The sequence below is a fragment of the Penicillium waksmanii genome (genome assembly GCF_028829765.1).
Source record: "Penicillium waksmanii strain IBT 27052 chromosome Unknown utg000004l:1.0-5674109.0:1.0-5678898.0, whole genome shotgun sequence".
NCBI lineage: Eukaryota > Fungi > Ascomycota > Eurotiomycetes > Eurotiales > Aspergillaceae > Penicillium > Penicillium waksmanii.
In genome coordinates, this window is record NW_026643251.1 from 1,277,982 (window position 1) to 1,296,406 (window position 18,425).

Genomic DNA, 18,425 nt, shown 5'->3' on the forward strand with positions numbered 1-18,425 from the left:
AGGTGGATGTATGTATTACTAGATATACTGCTATGGCGATGGAATACCCATAGACGAATATCAAAAGAGAAGATATGAATACTATAACCCGAAGAAATGGACCCGGAGAATACATAATTTAGATGTGTGTTCAAGTTGGAAGAGGGGCAGTACCCAGATACCCCGAGGTTCAAGTTGTCTTCCTAATTGGGGTAGTCGATAGTCTAGGCCCACTTAGAATCGTCCGACTTCAAGTATAACTTGAATAACTTGAACGGTGACATATTCCCAGGGCGTTATTTTAACTAGTTAGTAAATCCATAGGTCACAGTGTAAATAGTTCAAGTTTATAATAGTAGCCAGTCAACTGACTACAAGCAGTTTTTAGCCTAGTACTAGTATCAGCACTAGTATAGGCGGGGCTGCCGATCTCGGAATCCGTTGATGACTCAAGTATATCAACAACCTGAATGCAGTTGCTTATATTCTGTACTCACCCACACCTCAAACTACTATTAATACTACTACTCCTTCAATCCAACACCGGAAGCAAGTAAAATGGCAGACCCACTGGCATCAACCCCCTTCCGCACAACCCTCCGCACCACAAAAGTCCTCCAAGGACCCTTCCACCCGCTCAGCATAACCAACCTCCCCAGCACCCCGCAATCCGCCTTCAAGACATGGTATCAAGAAGCTCTGGACTCTGACGTCCGCGAACCACACGCCATGACCCTCTCCACAGTCGACACATCAGGCTACCCCGACGGACGAGTCCTAATTCTAAAAAACCTCGACTCACGCGGTTGGCATTTCGCCATAAAAGCCGATTCTCCAAAGGGTCAACAACTAGCCAACAATCCACGCTGCGCATTGACTTTTTATTGGCCTGGTATGGCGAGGCAGATTCGTGTTAGGGGGGATTGCGGTGTCTCTGCCGGATGAGGAGTGTAAGAGGGATTATTTGGAGAGGTCGGTTGAGGCCAGGGTTTGTGCTGTTGCTTCGAGGCAGAGTGCTGTTTTGAATGATGCGGGTGAGTTGGAGGGGAGGTTGGGAGAGATGAGGGGGGGTTTTGGAGAGGGAGCCGGACTCGGATTTGGGGGTCGAGGGGTGGAGGGTTTATGCTGTGAAGCCGGAGAGTGTGGAGTTTTGGCAGGGGGTTGATAGTCGGTTGCATAAACGGGTTAGATATGTTAGGGTTGGGGATGGGGAGGGAGCTGAAAAGGGAGACGGAGATGAAGGGTGGAAGAAAGAGATGCTTTGGCCGTAGAGAAAATAACTTGGAAACAAACTTGAACTGGAAATTGATGTTGATTAGACCTGTTTCAAATGGATGTGTGATTTGAATTTTGAATATGTACCGAGGCCCTTGTAACATGCCTCCCCTCAAGCAACTATCTACAACCAACTCTGCAACCCCTTGTATTCCGCGCCATAGTCCTCGTCCTCGCCCTCGCCCCGCTGGAAACTCCCCAGACCTTGTAAGAAAAAAGAAGACAGATCAATCAATCCAGACCAGCGACCAGCAATGCAAAAAAAGAAGAAAATCAGATGCCGACGCCGTCCATCCCATGCCATCCCACGAAACTTTTTTGATGCTTGAAAATGTTAAAAGAAGAGAGAAAAAGAAAAAGAAACGAAGATGTCAAACACAACCATCAAAGCTCATCTTCATATTTGTAGTTCAGACGACGACCACCAACAACACGTTCCTGTCGACTATCCCGACGACCACTCTTCGGCGCAGACTTAGCGCCTCGATTCTGTTGTTCCCTCAAAACGCGTTCGCGATTGGCAGCTTCACGAGCGAGTGTGTAGGGATCTTTCTCGGCTTCCTTGGGTTTTTCCTTGGAGCTTTCTTTGGAGGGACGGGCTCGGGGGCGGTCGTTGTTTGGTTCACGCTTGGGTCGTCGGGGTTGCGGGCGTGAGGAGTGGTCGCTTGCGTTGGCGGACTCGGATCGATCTCGGCGGGATCTTTTGCGGTCTCGTTCGCGATCTCGTCCGTTGCGATCGCGATCTCGTTGGTGGAGCCGATCTCTCTCAGACTCCCGGTCCCGGTCTCGTCGGCGGTCTCTATCAGAATCTCGGTCTCGGTCTCGGCGGTCACCACGGTCGCGGTCGCGGTCACGGCGACGACTAGGACGGGCTTTGTCGCTATCTTTGTCTCTCTCTCTCTCGCGGTCCTCATCACGACGAGAAGATCGCTCCTTGCTTGAACGGTGGCTGCTCACTCGACTGGCTAGGTCACGGGAATCGCGTGTCTCCGATGTTTCCTTGAGCTTGTTAAGCCGCTTGTCGTCGATGGCGGGTGGGAGGCGGCTGGAATGGCGAGAGTCGCCATTGTTCCCTGGACCGTGGCTGCGACTACGACCGCGGCTATTGGCGCGACTGCGATGGCCGTGGGATCGTCGTGGACGATATTCATCTCGGCGACCTCTTCCAATATCGCGGTCTGGCCCACCCGAGGAACGATGTCCGTTAGCATGGCCGTTTTGTATATCGTCATTGCGCTTTGAATCAGGCTCTCGGGAATTCATTTCGTCGTCGTTGACCGGGTTAGCTGCGGGTGAGCGAGCACGGGAAGATCGGGCTTGAGATGGGGATCGAGACTTTGAACCAGGCTGCTGTGTTTGAGATTGTGGTTGGGTGGGAGATCCCGGTTGTGTGTGGTCTTGGGGGGGGTTTCAGAATCCCCACTGGGATGCATATTAGTATGGAAGTATAATGGAGAGGGTTGTTTCGCTCGACTTACCCTTGCGACAATACTGGCATCTTGTTACCCCCCGACCCTCGGCCCTGATGAAAAGCCCGCTGTCGAAGCATGCTAGTATTAGGCAGGCCTTGACGCATCCCTCTTGGGGCAGCCGGTGCCCCTTCAACGACTGGGGCTGGTTTGGGTGGCATGGGAGGTTGATAACCGCCGTTCATGGGCATTTGGCCACCCCAGTAACCGCGGCCGCGACCAGCAGGGCCTTGGAACCCACCACGGCCATACCCAGGGGCTTGCCAGCCGGAATTGCTATTTGGCATAGATTGATCCAGAGATTCAATGGTGGGGATACCTTGTAGTTGTTGGCCTACTGCTCCTTGTTCATCCGACACAGGCTCTGGCTTGCCTTCATGTGCGATTTCTTGGGATACTGGATCAGGACCGCTATTCCCGTTGGTATGAGGACCGTCTCCATTGAGAACTGCGTTATCAGCGTTATCAGCTCCATTAGATGTCACCGCAATTTCTGATTCCGCATTTGTGTTGTGAATTGCATGGCCAGAAGCAAAGCCTCCGCCGCGGGCAGGTCCCTGGAAGCCACCGCGCCCACCTCGGTATCCTCCACGACCGTATCCTTGGTTGGAGTAGCCAGACTGGTAGTCCGGGTTAGAAGGGTAAGACATATTAGACCCGCCAAATGCTCCATGAGGGCCACCGCCATTTGCAAAAGCATTTGGATTGTAATTATCTTGACCATTCTGCCATGAGCCATCCCATCCTGACGATCCATACATGCCCTGCCCATTGTAATTCATTCCCATCCCCATGCCCATGCCCATTCCAGCCATGTTCATTCCGTAGTCTCCGAACATCCCCTGATTTGCGGTCATTGGGTCCATTGACATGTGCATGCCTGGGAGAGGTCAGTACGGTGATGCGAGGGAACGAGTGAATAGAAAAACGTACCCATTGGGTTTTGAAAGTTGAACATGTTCGACATGTTAGACATGAAGGGGTTCATCCCGTTCCAACCCATGCCTTGGAAGCCACCTTGGCCCATATTCATCATGCTGCCGTTTGGTTGCTGAGATAGGCCCTCTGAGGGTTGGACAGATTCGGACTCGGCCGTATCTTCCCCGTTTTCGAGCTTTTTGGCTTCGTCGGCGACCGGAGTAATTTCGGTGGGTTGGTCAATGGCCTCGGACTGGAGGTGGGGTTAGTTGCTGATTAAAAGTAGAGGAAGGGCGATGAAATCATACCTCAGAGGCCAGTGGGGCAGTCTCGGTGACATTGTTTTCCACCGGGTTTGATTCTCTGCTTTCCGCGAGAGCATGTTCGATCGGAGGGCGGTCCGATGCAGCAGCTTCTGCCTCGACCTCGCCGTCGAGTTGAGATGCATTTGGCACCTGGGCCACAATATCTGCAGTCCCATTATTCTCGACGGGGACTTCGATGGGAGGCTGCTCGCTTGGTGCCGGGGTCTCTACCGCTGGGGTTGGGGTAGCGGCGGCGGACTGGCGTTCCTTCTCGCGCTTTTTCTCTTCGGTTCGCAAAAACACTTTCAAGGTGGTGCGCAGAGCTTTGTTGGGCTTGCAGAGGTCGGGAGAGACGGGGTCATGGGCGCATACGGGGCAAGTGTCTGAGAGTGATGTTTGGCCTGTGCAAGCAAAAAAGAAGTAGGGTCAGCTATCATGCATGGTGGGTGGGCTGGATTTGGAGGATCAGCGTACAGGCCTCGCATATAGACTGGTCACAACAAGGTAGGCGAAACGCGTTCACCGCCAGCTTGTTGCAGATGGCGCATCGCAGCTTAAAAGGGATCTCATCCTGGGAGAGGGTGCTGTAGAGATCAGTTAGAGCCGGATATTCTTGTTGCAGATATGGATGCGCATGCGAATGCGCATGTGTATGTAGATGCGCGGGGGAGTGTGGCACGAACCTGGCGATGTCCAAGAGACCAGCCGGCGGGTCCGCCGCAGCCATTGCTGGTGAGGGAAAGAGAAAGCGCACAGAGGCAGCCGAGTAGCCAGGAAGTGGGAAGATGGTGAAGTGGTGGGATTTGAAGAAAGTTGGAGGGTCGGGGAGCTGCTGATGGAAATTGGCCGGAGAAAGGTTCGGCCGATCTACAGGGCTCAGTACGGAGTAGGCAGTACGGAGTGGAAGGGCTAAATAGAATGGAGGAAATGGAGGAAATAGATGAGATAGAAGGAGATTTAGATATGATATTGTACAAATAATAGAATAGAATAACTGAATAACTGAATGGTATGTGGCAGTCTCGGATTAGATCAAGTAATTTTGGCCATCAACAACAGCTTACAGCGATACCATCAACGTGGTTTCTTCTGGCTGCCTCCGGAGCTTTGTTCTCGTCATCGACTGGTGATTTACAGGGAGTGGAATGGAAATAGAATGTGAAAACAGAAAAAGGAAAAAAAAAAATTACATTGTACAGTGTTAACAAAGGGGTGAAATAATAGTGTGTAGAGTGTAGGGTGTAGGGGTGTAGGTGTAAGAGTAGTAGGCAGGGAAATCAAGAAATGACGGAGAGAGTAAAAGTGAAAGTAAAAGCCAAACTAAAAAGTTATTAAAAAAAAAAAAAAAAAAAAAAGGAGCTCCACCTTTTGCGGGCGCTTCGAATTTAAAAAGCCGCGACCGCCCGCCAATCGCCCAATCTGCGATTGTTCTGCTTCCCTTCCGTCTTCAATTTATCCCATCCTCCACTTCCATCTTCCACTTCCATGTCTACCTTTACCATGAACTTCACCTCTTCTGCTTAATTTAAGCCCCAGCATGACAGAGGATAATTATCGACCTATATCCCCCGACCTCTCTTCTCCATTCCCCTCCAATCCTAATCCGAATCCGATTCCTCCTCCGCACGCGTCTAGTTCCCCCCTCACTCACCGTGCCTCCTACGACGAGTCGCCTTTCTTCAACACCTATCAACGTCCAGGCTCAAGCTCTGGTCTCAGTCGCGTACCCCAACAGTACGTGCCGCCTTTTCAAGCCGGCTTTGACGATATGGCCCGTCGTTCCTCTCGACTCCAACACGACGACGCGCCTGCGCCTCTTCCCGAAGCTCAGCTCTACACCGAAGCTCCCCCGGTGATGGCTGTCGCGCCACCAATGGAGATGGACGAACCTCCGCATGCACCTCCGGCTGCTCCCATCGAAGTCAAGACCAAGTTCCCTGTCGCCCGCATCAAGCGCATCATGCAAGCCGATGAGGATGTCGGCAAAGTCGCGCAGGTCACCCCGATCGCCGTTTGTACGTGCCCCTCTCAACCTTGCAGCTCCGTTCAGCTCAGCTCAGTCCAGCCAAGCACAAGATTCTTGCAATCTCTTTCTAAATTGTCGCAAACTAACTTGAATTTCCTTTTCTCTCACTATAGCCAAGGCACTCGAGCTCTTCATGATCTCTTTGGTCACCAAGGCCGCCCAAGAAGCCAAAGACCGCAATTCCAAGCGCGTCACCGCATCTCATCTCAAGCACGCGGTTGCCAAGGATGAGGTCCTCGATTTCCTGGCCGATATTATCGCCAAAGTACCAGATCAACCCGCTGGGCGCAAACATGAAGATGGCGAAGGCAGCGATCAAAATGAAGGTCGCCGGAAGCGTGGCCCGCGCAAACCGAAGGAGGAGAGTGATTAGGAGTGGCAATGGAAATGATTGACGATGGTAGATGGGTGGGGGAACAGGCGCATTTCTCTTTTTTTTTGTCTTGTGAACCGGCGTTGGGTGGATTCGGATTGTCCTGGGGTTTCATTTTGGATAGCGCATTTCCCTGTGAATAATAATATTTTCATGGCAGGCGATAGTTCTGCGAAGACTTCGAGTTGTCCATTGGACACATGATATTTACTATCTTTGAAGTACTAGCCCTAGTATTCCCGTAGTTCCGAGTACTGGCCGTGTACCTACAGTGTACCCTAATGTCACTGTTTATCAGCCACGATCCCCGAGTGTCCACCGCGGCTCCACTCAGCCTTCCCTCATCGCCTTCTCCCCTCTTCATCTCCAAAGTTCTAGATTCCCCGTTGGATCATGCCGGAGAAATATGTCCAGTGTGAGTATCCTTGATCTGTGCCGCCTTGAAACCCGCCAATACTCATTCCTCTAGTGGTTCTCATCCAAATGGGCTCGGCTTATCGCCGGCAAGAAGCCTTGGCCTCCGTCGGAGCTTGAACGACACTCCGTCTTTATCCACGACTGCAATGCCCTTCAGGTATGTTTGCGCGTGTCCTCGGATCGGCCCTGACTCACACAATGGGAATGTAGCATTTCTGGAACTCCAATTCCTCCCGCTCCGTCGAAGAGTCGATCGCTTTCGCGCGCACCTATCTCGAACGCCTCAACTTCCTCCTGACCGACGAGTCTCGCGGTCCCTCACCACACAACTGCGTCGAGACCGCCGCTAGCTCACGCATCTTCGTGACAGTCGCTCTCATCTCGCTCGCCTATCACGACGATGACCTGGTCCGATCCGCCGCGATCTTCTTCAACCACATAATTCACGCCGGGGTGCTGAAGACAGAAGAGGAGAGCGAAAGGGGAAGGGGAAGACCAAAGGAAAGCATCTCGACGGCATTTTCTCGCGCCTTGGTCGACCTTGTCCGTCAGGCAGATAAAACATCCGACAAAACTGAGACACTTCTAGTGGAACTCCTCTTCGGCATCGCCAACAACATTCGCCTGCAGCCCGAGACCTTATCAACATGGTTCCGGCCACGCGTTACCCCGGTCCGCTCAGATACGGAGTCAACAGGACCAAGTGGTGCGGAGTTTGCGGGTGCGACGCGTAAGGATGAATTCCCTCTCTTCTACATGCTGGTCGACTATGTCCACAGTGACAAGAGCGCCGGTGACTTTGCGCGGACGGGACTTTTATATATTATCGAAACTGCATCTCGCTCCAAGAGCCTCGAGAGATGGTTGATTGAAAGTGATTTGGCGACTTTGATGGCTATTGGCTTAGGTGCACTCTACAGTCAGTTGGGAAGGTGAGTACAGTTCATTAAACGAATGAAAACATTGAAAGCCACGACTGGAACTAATTTCCTCCAGCCTCGAATACATCCCAACCGACGACGATGTGCCTCGGGTGGTCGCCCTCTCCGACCATGCGAAGGAGGAGACTGCCCTCCAGCCCACATTGAGCGAAGCAATGGACACATTCATGTCATATCTGCTCTTCTGGCAGGATACCATCGACCATTGCAAGTCCGCTGAAGTCAACGACACTCTTTTGGATCACTTCCAGGTCCTATTCCTTGAACAATTATTGTGAATTTTCCCCTTTTCAAGCCTCATCGATCGTTGCTAACAACCCCAGATACCCTTCGTTACTGGAGTCATCCGATGTGGCTGGCGGCTCGACAGCTGCAGTTTTAACTTATCTCTGCCGGATTCTCGACTCGGTTGAACAGGGCGAGCTGGTTCACCGAATCTTGCATTTCTTGCTGGCTTCTTCCCCGCCACCCGAACAACAGATGGATATGTCGGCCAGCCGTCGGAAATCGATCAATGTGCTGGCCGCATTGTCGTCTGAGGCGGCTCAGCCCTCCCCCTCTCTATTTAACTTGCGTGATTTGGCGTTGCTTGGCTTGCAATCTGCCAATCGTCAAACTGTGCTCGCCACCCTGCGCCTGTTAAATGTTGTCCTCCAACGCCACCACCCATTCGCACGATCTCTTATCCACACTATCCCCAGCCAACCAGCGCGGCAACGGTCGATCGGTGCTTTTAATGCAGAGCTGGAGCATCTTCTTGGTCTCGCTACTTCGATTTTCACGGAATCGTCCTTGAACGAGTCCTACGATAACTACGTGGCCGATGCCACCTGGGTCCTCGAATCGCGGCTTTGTCTCCCTGTATCTGATGAGGAGGCCGAGAAAGTGGTCCCACTTCCGCAACAACTTCAACAGGATGACCCGATCGTGCAGGGTCTACTCACATGCCTAGATACATTTTTCACAAATAGCGTGATCGTCAATCTTGCACTGACTGGAGTGTTTATGAGTTTGGCATCTTCACACTTATTCGCCTTGGATGGCTGGGTGCTGGTCGACCCGGCATGCTACGACAAACCCTCATCAGAGTCTTCCGACACAATTGATCAAGTTCGCCAAGCATACCAGGTCCCAACATGGCCCGAAACCGCAGCGCCCACGTTGACCCTCGCACTGCAAAAGCTCGTCGAACAGGTGCGCCAGTGGCAGAAAGATCTGCCCGATTTCGACGTCCTTGTCGCTGCTAGAAGAGAACTCCTCCACCAAGGTGACCGCCCCCAGACGCCTACGCCTGTTCGTTCTCGCGAGGCCTCTGAACCACCGGTCCCGGGGTCAGTGGATCGCTCGCGCCCGTCGTTCCCGGGATCGCCTGAATCTTCGTTGCCTGGGTCTCGGGGTCGTTCCCCTAACAATATTGGCTCTCCCGCTATGAATCCTAGTGCTATGGCTATGCGGGGAGAGTCCGTTGCACGCCCAGATGAGTCTCGTGGATCTTCAACGTCACGAACAGTGACGGCTGAGGCCCTGCGTCGACGCCTTGCCACGCCATTTCCCCCTGCAGTGACAGCGACGGGGTCAACCCCAACGGACGCGGAACCCGTCGGGGCCAGTGATGAAGCTAGTGGTGAGGCGACAGCGAACGCGGAGGAAACTGACTCCCCGGGTGCGACTCTGGGCCACGTTCTGACTAACGTGGTCATTCTGTACGAGTTTCTCCTGGAGCTGTCGGCGGTGGTACAAGCGCGGGGAAGTCTGTTTGAGGAGGCGGGATACCAATAGTGTATCTACTGTCTTTGTATAGTTTCGATGTATCTATTGTGTATAGTCAAATGCCTTGTAGGCAGAGGGAAATAGAAAAGTACTTGTTACTTTAGAGCAAAACAGTGCACACCAATCGACCCAGTGATTCAAAGTCCCCAAATTTTGGTACTAATACTAGTGTTCCCTATGCAAATTTAGAAACTGATAATTGTATTGTGTGAATAGCTTCACCGAGGGCAATAGTTTCTTCGCCACTCGCTATGTTCAATCCAAAGTTTTCCGTCACCATGATTTGAACTGCACTTTAAAATACTAGTAGTAGTTCGATATAGGATACCCCATATTCAGAAAATATCTTCCAAATTATCGTAGTTATACTACGGTATCTCTTACAACATGGATTAGTATTCATTGTAGTAACTATTCATCCAACATACTAATAGTAGAAGATCAGTTTGCCGACTCGGATCTTTCAAGGCTACTAGAACTGCTCCCCGATAGTATATCTTGCTCGTGACATCATGATGTGTTCCAAGGTCAGTAGTACTACCTAGTAGAACTACTTTCCAAGGTTTGCTTTACAAATCCCCCCCCCCCTCGAACTTAGTTCCTACTAGTAGTTAGGTAGTACTAGTATGATCCTCTCTAAGTCCCCTCCCCCTCCACAAGCCCCCTTCTATTTTTCTGTTAAGCACTTCCACTACGAGTACTCAGTCTACCCGATCAAGTACCTCATAACGCGGAGAAACACTCACTGCAACACTTACGCAAGAAAATGAGGAATCATCAGTGGCGAAGAAGTTAGCTGAAATCGATTTTATGCGGCATCCGTATAAGTTCATTGGTGAGGGTATCGAAGTGGCGGAAAAGATTCGCCAAAAAGCAGGCCTCTCTGGAATATATGTGGAACATGATACGGATGAGTCCAACTAATTTTCCATTTGGCTCCATCAACAAATTTTACTACTAGTATGAATCAAGTTACATTAAAACCCCATAAATGTACCCAGGTATCTAAGGTACCGTTCTGCCTGCCCTACAATCCCCCGATTGGGCGATCCGCCAAAATTGCGTGGCAGTTCTGCTTGGTAATTCTGTACAAGGTTCTTTCGGAGCTATCAGCAGTGGTATAAGCACAGGGAAGCTTGCTTGAGGAGGCGGGATATCAATAGTACGGCGCTCCATACGAGTAGGCACAACAAGCCCGCGTCCCACGCCCCCACCTTCGATCAACGCGCACGCAGGGCTTGGGATCCTGCAATCTGAGCGCCCCTCCGCCCTTCATCTCAGACTTTCTTAGTGAGATCTGACAACCCCTGTATCGGAAGTGTTCGGGTTGAAAGGCCAAAGGAGTTTTTGCTTCGTTTTGTTTGTGCCGCTTACGTCAGCCACCAGCGTAGACCCTTGTCTTCCTCACGTAATAAAATGTTGTCTTTTAACGCAAGTTCACATGCCTTGTAGACCTGTTTAATCTGGTCTTTTTCTTGCCGAATAGGGCTTGTAGATGCTGATGATTAAAAGCGAAATATACGCTTAGTGGAGGCTTTATGCTTAACAAGCTGCTTATAATTTGCTGGTGTTTCAGGGCAGTAAACACTTGATGGGCTTAATGGTCTTGAAGGTATTGGTGTAGGCGTACGAAGCTGAATATTTAACTTCGATAACACTGGTTCTGCGTCGATTGGTACTATTCCGGTCGCTTTAAAGCATGTTGAATAGTAGTAGTCTTAAACGCCTCGATACGTGCGTCTGGATACGCGGTAAGGAAATCAAGCTTGTCGATATGATTTATCCCACATCGTGTCTGTTGGTCCACTAACGCACTATATGATCGCTTTAACACCGCGAAACAGCCCACATCTAAGGGTTGTAATAGATGTGAGCTATGCGGTGGCATACAGATCGATATTATTCTGCTGGGGGAACATTACAGTTTGGCAGAATCCCTGGTAGGCCACAATAAGCCATAGTATTCACAGTCATAAGATCTTGGCCGCATGCGCCAATTGTTGGGCTCAATGAAGTCAATGGGGAAAAGGGTAAGAGAGGGTTGGAAGAATTTATCAAGGCCAATAATTGATGCGCACGATGGATAAGGATCTTTGGGGTAGTACTAGTAGTATAACTCTATACAATAAAAGGACTTGGAGTATAAATGATTACCCGCGCGGCCGCGCAGGCATTCCGTAGTCCATTTACAAATGTCTAGGTGTATTTTTGAACAGTATCATAGGAGTTTTCGTGGAATAATGACTGAGAAATAATTATAGTAGAACTTATCTTCCAACAAGGCTTGGTATACTATACTCTATGTTCTACTACTGTTCTGCCCTACGATCTCCCAGTGGGGCGACCCGCCAAGACTGCGTGACGGTTCCGCTTGCGACGATTGGCGCGCAACTGGACAACTTGACCTTACTCCTCTTACTTTACTTTACTCCAGACACCATGTCTTCTTCTCCTTTCTCCTAATTTTAACCTCAAACCTTGGATCATTGGGACACTCACTATTCCCCTCCTTATAACTATAGATCTTATAATTACCCCCCACGGCATGCCCGGCCACCATGGCCTCCGCCCCTGAATACTCCCGCTCCTCCCGCGAAGATGCCCCATTCCTCCCCGAAAGCACCTCCGACGGCACCACCACCAACACCCCTGCCGAACCAAAGTCCCCCCCACCACCAGAACAATGCGGACTCCGCTGCTGCCGCGAAGAAGATTGGCTTCCGGCTGAAGCTGATCCTCTTCCTGATGATCCTAGCTGTGGACATCGGCTTCGCGTTCCTGGAGGGCCCGATGGTCCGCATTCTGGAATCCATCGCTTGTCGACAGTATTTCGCCGTTGTCGATCCCTCCAAAATTGGCGCCAATGGATACATCCCCGAGGACCAGTGCAAATTGCCGGAAGTTCAGTCGGAGTTGGCCGCTGTGAAGGGTTACCATATGTTTTTCGATGGCCTGTTGAGTATGTGTTCCCTTGTGCTTATTCCATATTCCTTGTCCGGATGCATCTGACGTGAGCATTGCATTGATCTTCAGGCGCGGCCATGGCCTTTCCTTACGGTCTGCTGGCGGACCGGCGCGGGCGCAAATCTACCCTGGCCTTGGGTCTTCCGGGCTTCGCGATTAATTCCATCATTACCGTGACTGTGATGTGGTTCTCGGATATCTTCCCCTTGCGGGCGATCTGGTTGTCCTCTTTGGCGTGGCTGATTGGAGGTGGTCCCGTTGTTGCTTTTGCTATCATTTGGACTATGATGGCGGATGTGACCACTGAATCGGAGAGGTATGCATTGTCCTGGGTAGATGGGGTGTATAACAGTCGCAATGCTAATAAAAATAACCCTACAATAGAGCCGCCATGTTCTTCCAATTCGGCATTGTCTCGATGGGCGCAGATTTCGTCTCCACGGCCGCTAGTTCATGGCTCATGGCGTTGAATCCTTGGATCCCGCTCTTCATTGGCTTTATCATCATCTTCCTTGGATTATTATTGACCTTTCTCCTCCCCGAAACGAAACATACCTTCACTGCCAAGGATGAGCCCGTCCACGTGGAGCTCTCGGAATTCGACGACGACGAGACTGAGCCCAAACAACACTACACTAACCCCAATGACACAGATAGCGAAATGAACACCCGTCCATCAATGGACGCGCACATGTCATGGAGCTATCCGAAAACAACCTCGCGGGTCCGATCCTGGTGGGAAAAATGCCGGACAAACATTCGCTTCTACGTCCGGCCATATCTCTTTATCCTCAACCATAAACCAGTACTCCTTCTCCTATCGGTCTTTCTAATCTACCGTCTCAGTCGCGGCTCCTCCTGGTTCCTTACCCAATATATCTCCACCCGCTACCATTGGTCATTAGCGGAATCCAATCTCCTCGTCGCATTCCGACCCACAGTCACTATCCCAGTCTTCCTCTGGGGCCTCCCATATCTGAAGAAACACTACCTCAACAGCCGACACTCATCCACACAGAAGGACCTCTCCCTAGCACGGGCTAGTATTCTCTGCTTCACCCTGGGCACATTGGGTATCGGACTTTCTCCCGCCATCGGCACCTTGATCCCGAGTATGATGCTCCAGGCCTCGGGCTCTGGCTTCGTCTTCCTCACGCGATCAATTATCACCACGCTCGTCGACCGGGACCAGACCGCTCGACTGTACACGGTGATTGAAATCCTGCAGTCTGTTGGCAATGTGGTCGCCAGCTTGACTATTACAGCGGTGTTCCAACTCGGGTTACGCCTTGGAGGGTTCTGGATCGGACTCGCGTGGATGGTCACTAGTTCGTTGTTCTGCATGGTGGCTGCGGCTATTTGGGTCTTCCGTCTTCCTCTGACGCCCCGGGAGGACTTTGTTGTTGGGGACTTTGAAGATGAGGAGTAGGGAATAGATTAGATGGATACCCTCTACAGCCTGTACAGTACCTATACTATATATTTATATGTCTATCATAGACTTGCACCAAGGGAGTTCCGGTTCTAAATATATTTCAAATTGCATTCTTTCATGATGTGCCCTGCTAGTAGTAACTAGTACTAGGTAGTAGTATTTCTACGACTAGCAGTAGCCAACATCCATTCCATTCTACATCTCATTTAGGGTAGCATAAATCCACGGATCGACCCCGTCTGGTTCGCCCTAAGCTGATCACCGCATTAGTCAGCTTTCTTATTTAGGCTGAACCTGCATCATGACAGCACTCACGTGATATTCGCATGTGAAGGCCGGGGAACTTCCTTGTGAACCTCACCATTTATCTTCTACGATCAGCTTGATTGACCACCGGCAGTGATCACCCCCACCCTCTCTGTTTGTTTGCAAACAAGATGGAGAAGTTCTCGCAGTTCCGAGATCGAGGTTAGTCCCTGTCCCGATCCATCTCACCTCTCTTGCTAGGTTCACCCCCCTCTGACAAAAGAACAGGCTCCGGCATTGCGCCTTTTCTCCCCATCCCCTCAGAGCCTCTCGGTCTGCAGACCCCACTCCGCGTCTTCCTCTTTTGCTTCAGGTTGCCGCTGTTCATATTTGTCACTGTTGCCTACTTCGTCATCCTACAATGGCTGCCAATTGGGTCACTGGGCAAAAAGGCCGCACTGTGGTGCATCCTCGGCGTGCCGAGTATATGGTGGATTGACCTGCAAGTGGACGGAGTGCGAAAAGGGTTCGTCCATCTTCCTCTTACTCCTAATATGCGCATAACTGCAAGTTGGACCTAGCTAACCTCGAGATTTTTCTTCTTAGCTCCCTCTCCAAACACCAACAAGCCCGCCTCCCACAACCCGGCTCAGTGATCGCCTCATCCTTCACATCACCCATTGACGCAGTCTACCTCGCCGCAATCTTCGACCCAATCTTCACAGCCTCCTACCCAAACACAAAACAAGTAGAGCGCATCTCCCTTTTACAAGCCATCCTCCGCGCCTTCGCACCACCCTCGATCAGCCCGGCACCCGGCACAACTCTTGTGGACGTCTCATCCCTGGTCTCAAAACACCCCAACCGGCCCATCGTGATTTTCCCCGAATGCACAACAACCAACAGCCGCGGCATTCTGCCCCTAAGCCAGTCTCTCCTCGGCGTACCGTCGAAAACCAAGATCTTCCCCGTCAGCCTGCGCTACACGCCTGTCGACGTCGTGACCCCGCTTCCTGGAAGTTATGTCAGTTTCATTTGGACACTTCTAAGCAAACCGACGCACTGTATTCGTGTTCGTATTGCGGAAGCGGTGCAGCGTGGGGCGAGTGCGATCGATCTTCCGCCTGCGAGATCGACGCGTAAGTCGACTTTTGAGACTAATTATCTTGATACGCTGGATCAGGTTGATGGGGAGGCTAGTGGGGCGGATGGGGCGTTGTTAGATCAGGTTGGGGAGGCTTTGGCGAGACTGGGACGGGTCAAGCGTGTGGGTTTGGGGGTTAAGGAGAAGATTGATTTTGTGAGGATGTGGAGTAAGACGAGGAAGAGTTGGTGATGGGCTTGAGCTTGAGCGTGAGCTTGGACTCAGTCTCCTTTCTTTCTTGTAATTTGATTTTATTCTATAGATTTGGTCTAAACGATGTATGGATCTGATGCATTTTCTACTATTTTGACTCGATTCGTGCATTCATCCTTATTCTATTATTTCGCTTCCGGTTTCTCTGGTCCCATGAGCAATGAGGGTGCCGACAATCCATAAGCGTACGTATAAGAATAGACTAGCTCTCTCGGGCTGAGCTTGTTTTGCCTGCGAGGCATGTAGGGGGAATTCGCCGCGTCTCCGCTTCAATGTGAGCATACCCGAGCCCTAAGTAGCAATCGCGACATCTACCTCGATTTTCAAGCCAAAATTTGACTAAAGCCCACAGATACCGATATATCGCGTTTAATTTCAATCCAAGCCATTCATTGCACACGAATACACCCAAATATGTATGAAGCTGCTAATCGACGTACAAAGTTCGAGGGCAACAATACAAGTGAAGTTCACATTCCAACGCGGCCCAAAATGCAACCACACCACCAAAACAAGAACTAACCCCTTGAGAGAGAAGGAAAAGAATTGCTATGTTAAACATGCCAAATCCTCACACCTTCTCCTCGCCCTTCCCTCGACAACCCAACGCCATCTACGCCAACCACCACGAACACCCCAGGTCCAACGCCAACCCGCCAAAATGCACATCACCATCCTCACCCTGCTAGCAGCAGGAACAAGCGCCCAATTCGTGAAATCCTTCGTGCCACAAGTTGCACACGCCTACGGTCTCGAAGAATCAGGCGAATGGCACAAAATCGACGACAACAACAACATAAACCAGCACCCAGCAACCTCCCCGCCCACAGCAACCCCATCCACCATGATGCCCATGGCCAAACCATCCATCCAACCGATAGCCTCAAGCTTCCCTTACGCTTCAGGCATGTTTGACCCTTCGAGCTCTGCGGCTCCCAGCTACAGTCCCAGCTACGGCTACGCCCATGGCCACCACGACGGCACTCCCTCTTCCGATCACTACTACGTGGCAAGCACCACGCCAACCCACCGCCCCAGCCACGCTCTACACCTGCACCAAGCTCCTTACCCCCCTGCGAGTCCCATGTCAGCTGGTCACGGACCCGCCGTTGCTCCGGATGGACATATCGGTGTTCCGGCCGGTGGTATGGGCGTTCCTCCTTCCGCTCAGGCTCCGGAGCCATTGAATGCGGCCCCGAAAGATTCGGAGTGGGAGTCGGAATCGAGGTTTGAGCAGATGACTAACCCTAATGCTGGCGAGCAGAGTGATATCGCTCCAGTTGCCCCTCTGGCTCCGGGTACCAATGTTGCGCCGGTGCAGGTGCATGATAAGTTTGGCGCTGATAAGGGCAGTTCTTTCTGTCTTGGTCAGTGCTTTGCTTCGGCTGAGGAGGCACAGTGTGGTCCGCCTTATGTGAGTATTTTATCCATGTTTCCCTGCTTATTTGATCGGGTTGTGCGAAGTCAAATGGATGGCTTGCTAATTGATTTCTCTTTTCAGGGCTCGGCGGTTCTCCAGTCTGAGGGCTGTTATACTTGCTGCTTTTCTCCTAATGAGGACTTCTAAACTCGATGGTTATATGTGAGGTGGCTTAAGTAGTATTACTAGTATCAACTTTCAGCTGTTCCAAGTTGGCGTGGTTTGAGTTGATTTTGGGACTGAGGGCTCTATTACGTTGGGATTTATATTCTTTGCTTTCTACTTGTTATTTCTTCGGTGTGAACTTGTTTGGTTTATCAGATTTATTTTATATCCTTTTTTCAAAAACTTACTAGTAGGTAAGAGATACTTTTATTTCAAAGTGATTGGCGATTTCTTCTCGGCTGGTGCTTTATGGTCTCTTTAGATTAAGGTTATTTCCTCGTCTCTCCCTCCTAATTGGGTAATTATGGTACCAGTCCCTAGTGGGCAGCCCGGGCTTTCTATCTAGCCGTGTGGGTAGAATGTCCCCGGGGTCTTCTCAACTTTCGGGCTGCTTGGTAATCCCTGGTCAACTAGTAATTCCGAGTCCAAGTATATAAACTAGTACTGTAAGCACTTCAAACTTCCGTGACCACCAGCAAGTTTGACCATCGAGGAGTGCGTTTTTCCAAATAATTGTATCATCCCCACATCGACTAAATTTGAACTACGCAATATGGGCCCACCCTCGGATAAAACCAAGTGTTATATCCCATTATCCGGTGGCGCAGAGGATGGTTGGTCGAAAGACGACAAGGCCACGGCCACATGTTACTGCGGAGCTGTGCAATTATCTTTCGTGAGTAATTTCCAGAAAGCCAACTTCTAGATGCCCGCAGGTGTCTCGCGATTATCTTTCTAATTCTTTCCGTCGGTATACTAACCTAAACTTCTACCAGCCAACTCAAGGCCCAGGACTGATTGATACATTCCTCTGTCACTGCACAGACTGCCGCAAAATCACAGCATCAATGTTCGCATCTAATTTCATCATTTCTGACGCATATCTCGAGCACGTACGAGGTCGTGACGTCCTGACTGAATTCAGCCAGTCGAAAACTATCGCCTCCGGCAAAGCTATGGCGAACTTCTTTTGCTCTAAGTGTGGATCGCTGATGTATCGCGTTGGAGAGGCATTCCCGGGAAGTAAGATCTTACGTATTGGGACTGTGGATGATTTCAATTTACATGAGACGAAGTTGAAGCCTAGGGTGGAACAGTATGCAAAGGATCGTGTGTCGTGGTTGTGTCGAGCGGATGGTGTTGAGCAGGTTGAGGCGTCGGCGTATAAGCCGAAAATTTGAAGACATATTAGATAAGATAAAGCTCTGGATTACTGTGCAAGAACTGAGCTTTGAAGAACGTTCTTCTTGAATCAAAACAAGTAGATAAACCTTGGAAGGGAGTAGAAAGCGGGGTAGCACGTGTGATCAGCCAACGTTGTACAACTCGAACCTCGTCGTATAACAGAATGTAATCCTTCACAAA

General features: G+C 50.8%; 8 protein-coding genes across 8 annotated transcripts; 7 read left to right on the forward strand and 1 right to left on the reverse strand.

Annotated features, from left to right (window-relative positions):
• Positions 1-537: 537 nt before the first annotated feature.
• Positions 538-924, forward strand: N7481_003339 (uncharacterized protein; the record flags this gene model as incomplete). The annotated part of the gene is made up of 1 exon (XM_057262558.1): positions 538-924. One exon carries the CDS (start codon positions 538-540, stop codon positions 922-924), a length of 387 nt encoding a protein of 128 aa, XP_057124219.1.
• Positions 925-1,638: 714 nt separating this feature from the next.
• On the reverse strand, positions 1,639-4,673 carry N7481_003340 (RING finger protein; the record flags this gene model as incomplete). Its single annotated transcript, XM_057262559.1, has 5 exons — positions 1,639-2,604; positions 2,747-3,603; positions 3,657-3,894; positions 3,950-4,347; positions 4,421-4,673. The coding sequence occupies 5 exons, from the start codon at positions 4,671-4,673 to the stop codon at positions 1,639-1,641; spliced, it is 2,712 nt and encodes a 903-aa protein (XP_057124220.1).
• An 810-nt stretch (positions 4,674-5,483) lies between these two features.
• Positions 5,484-6,345, forward strand: nctA (negative cofactor 2 transcription regulator complex subunit BUR6; the record flags this gene model as incomplete). Its single annotated transcript, XM_057262560.1, has 2 exons — positions 5,484-5,961; positions 6,086-6,345. 2 exons carry the CDS (start codon positions 5,484-5,486, stop codon positions 6,343-6,345), a joined length of 738 nt encoding a protein of 245 aa, XP_057124221.1.
• Positions 6,346-6,751: 406 nt separating this feature from the next.
• N7481_003342 (uncharacterized protein) lies at positions 6,752-9,482 on the forward strand (the record flags this gene model as incomplete). The annotated part of the gene is made up of 5 exons (XM_057262561.1): positions 6,752-6,760; positions 6,815-6,919; positions 6,973-7,694; positions 7,759-7,977; positions 8,027-9,482. 5 exons carry the CDS (start codon positions 6,752-6,754, stop codon positions 9,480-9,482), a joined length of 2,511 nt encoding a protein of 836 aa, XP_057124222.1.
• A 2,589-nt stretch (positions 9,483-12,071) lies between these two features.
• N7481_003343 (putative MFS transporter) lies at positions 12,072-13,866 on the forward strand (the record flags this gene model as incomplete). The annotated part of the gene is made up of 3 exons (XM_057262562.1): positions 12,072-12,432; positions 12,507-12,753; positions 12,822-13,866. The coding sequence occupies 3 exons, from the start codon at positions 12,072-12,074 to the stop codon at positions 13,864-13,866; spliced, it is 1,653 nt and encodes a 550-aa protein (XP_057124223.1).
• Positions 13,867-14,309: 443 nt separating this feature from the next.
• Positions 14,310-15,454, forward strand: N7481_003344 (lysophosphatidic acid acyltransferase LOA1; the record flags this gene model as incomplete). The annotated part of the gene is made up of 3 exons (XM_057262563.1): positions 14,310-14,340; positions 14,407-14,644; positions 14,725-15,454. 3 exons carry the CDS (start codon positions 14,310-14,312, stop codon positions 15,452-15,454), a joined length of 999 nt encoding a protein of 332 aa, XP_057124224.1.
• A 682-nt stretch (positions 15,455-16,136) lies between these two features.
• Positions 16,137-17,042, forward strand: N7481_003345 (uncharacterized protein; the record flags this gene model as incomplete). The annotated part of the gene is made up of 2 exons (XM_057262564.1): positions 16,137-16,889; positions 16,977-17,042. The coding sequence occupies 2 exons, from the start codon at positions 16,137-16,139 to the stop codon at positions 17,040-17,042; spliced, it is 819 nt and encodes a 272-aa protein (XP_057124225.1).
• Positions 17,043-17,613: 571 nt separating this feature from the next.
• Positions 17,614-18,241, forward strand: N7481_003346 (GFA family protein; the record flags this gene model as incomplete). The annotated part of the gene is made up of 2 exons (XM_057262565.1): positions 17,614-17,736; positions 17,837-18,241. The coding sequence occupies 2 exons, from the start codon at positions 17,614-17,616 to the stop codon at positions 18,239-18,241; spliced, it is 528 nt and encodes a 175-aa protein (XP_057124226.1).
• Positions 18,242-18,425: the final 184 nt, after the last annotated feature.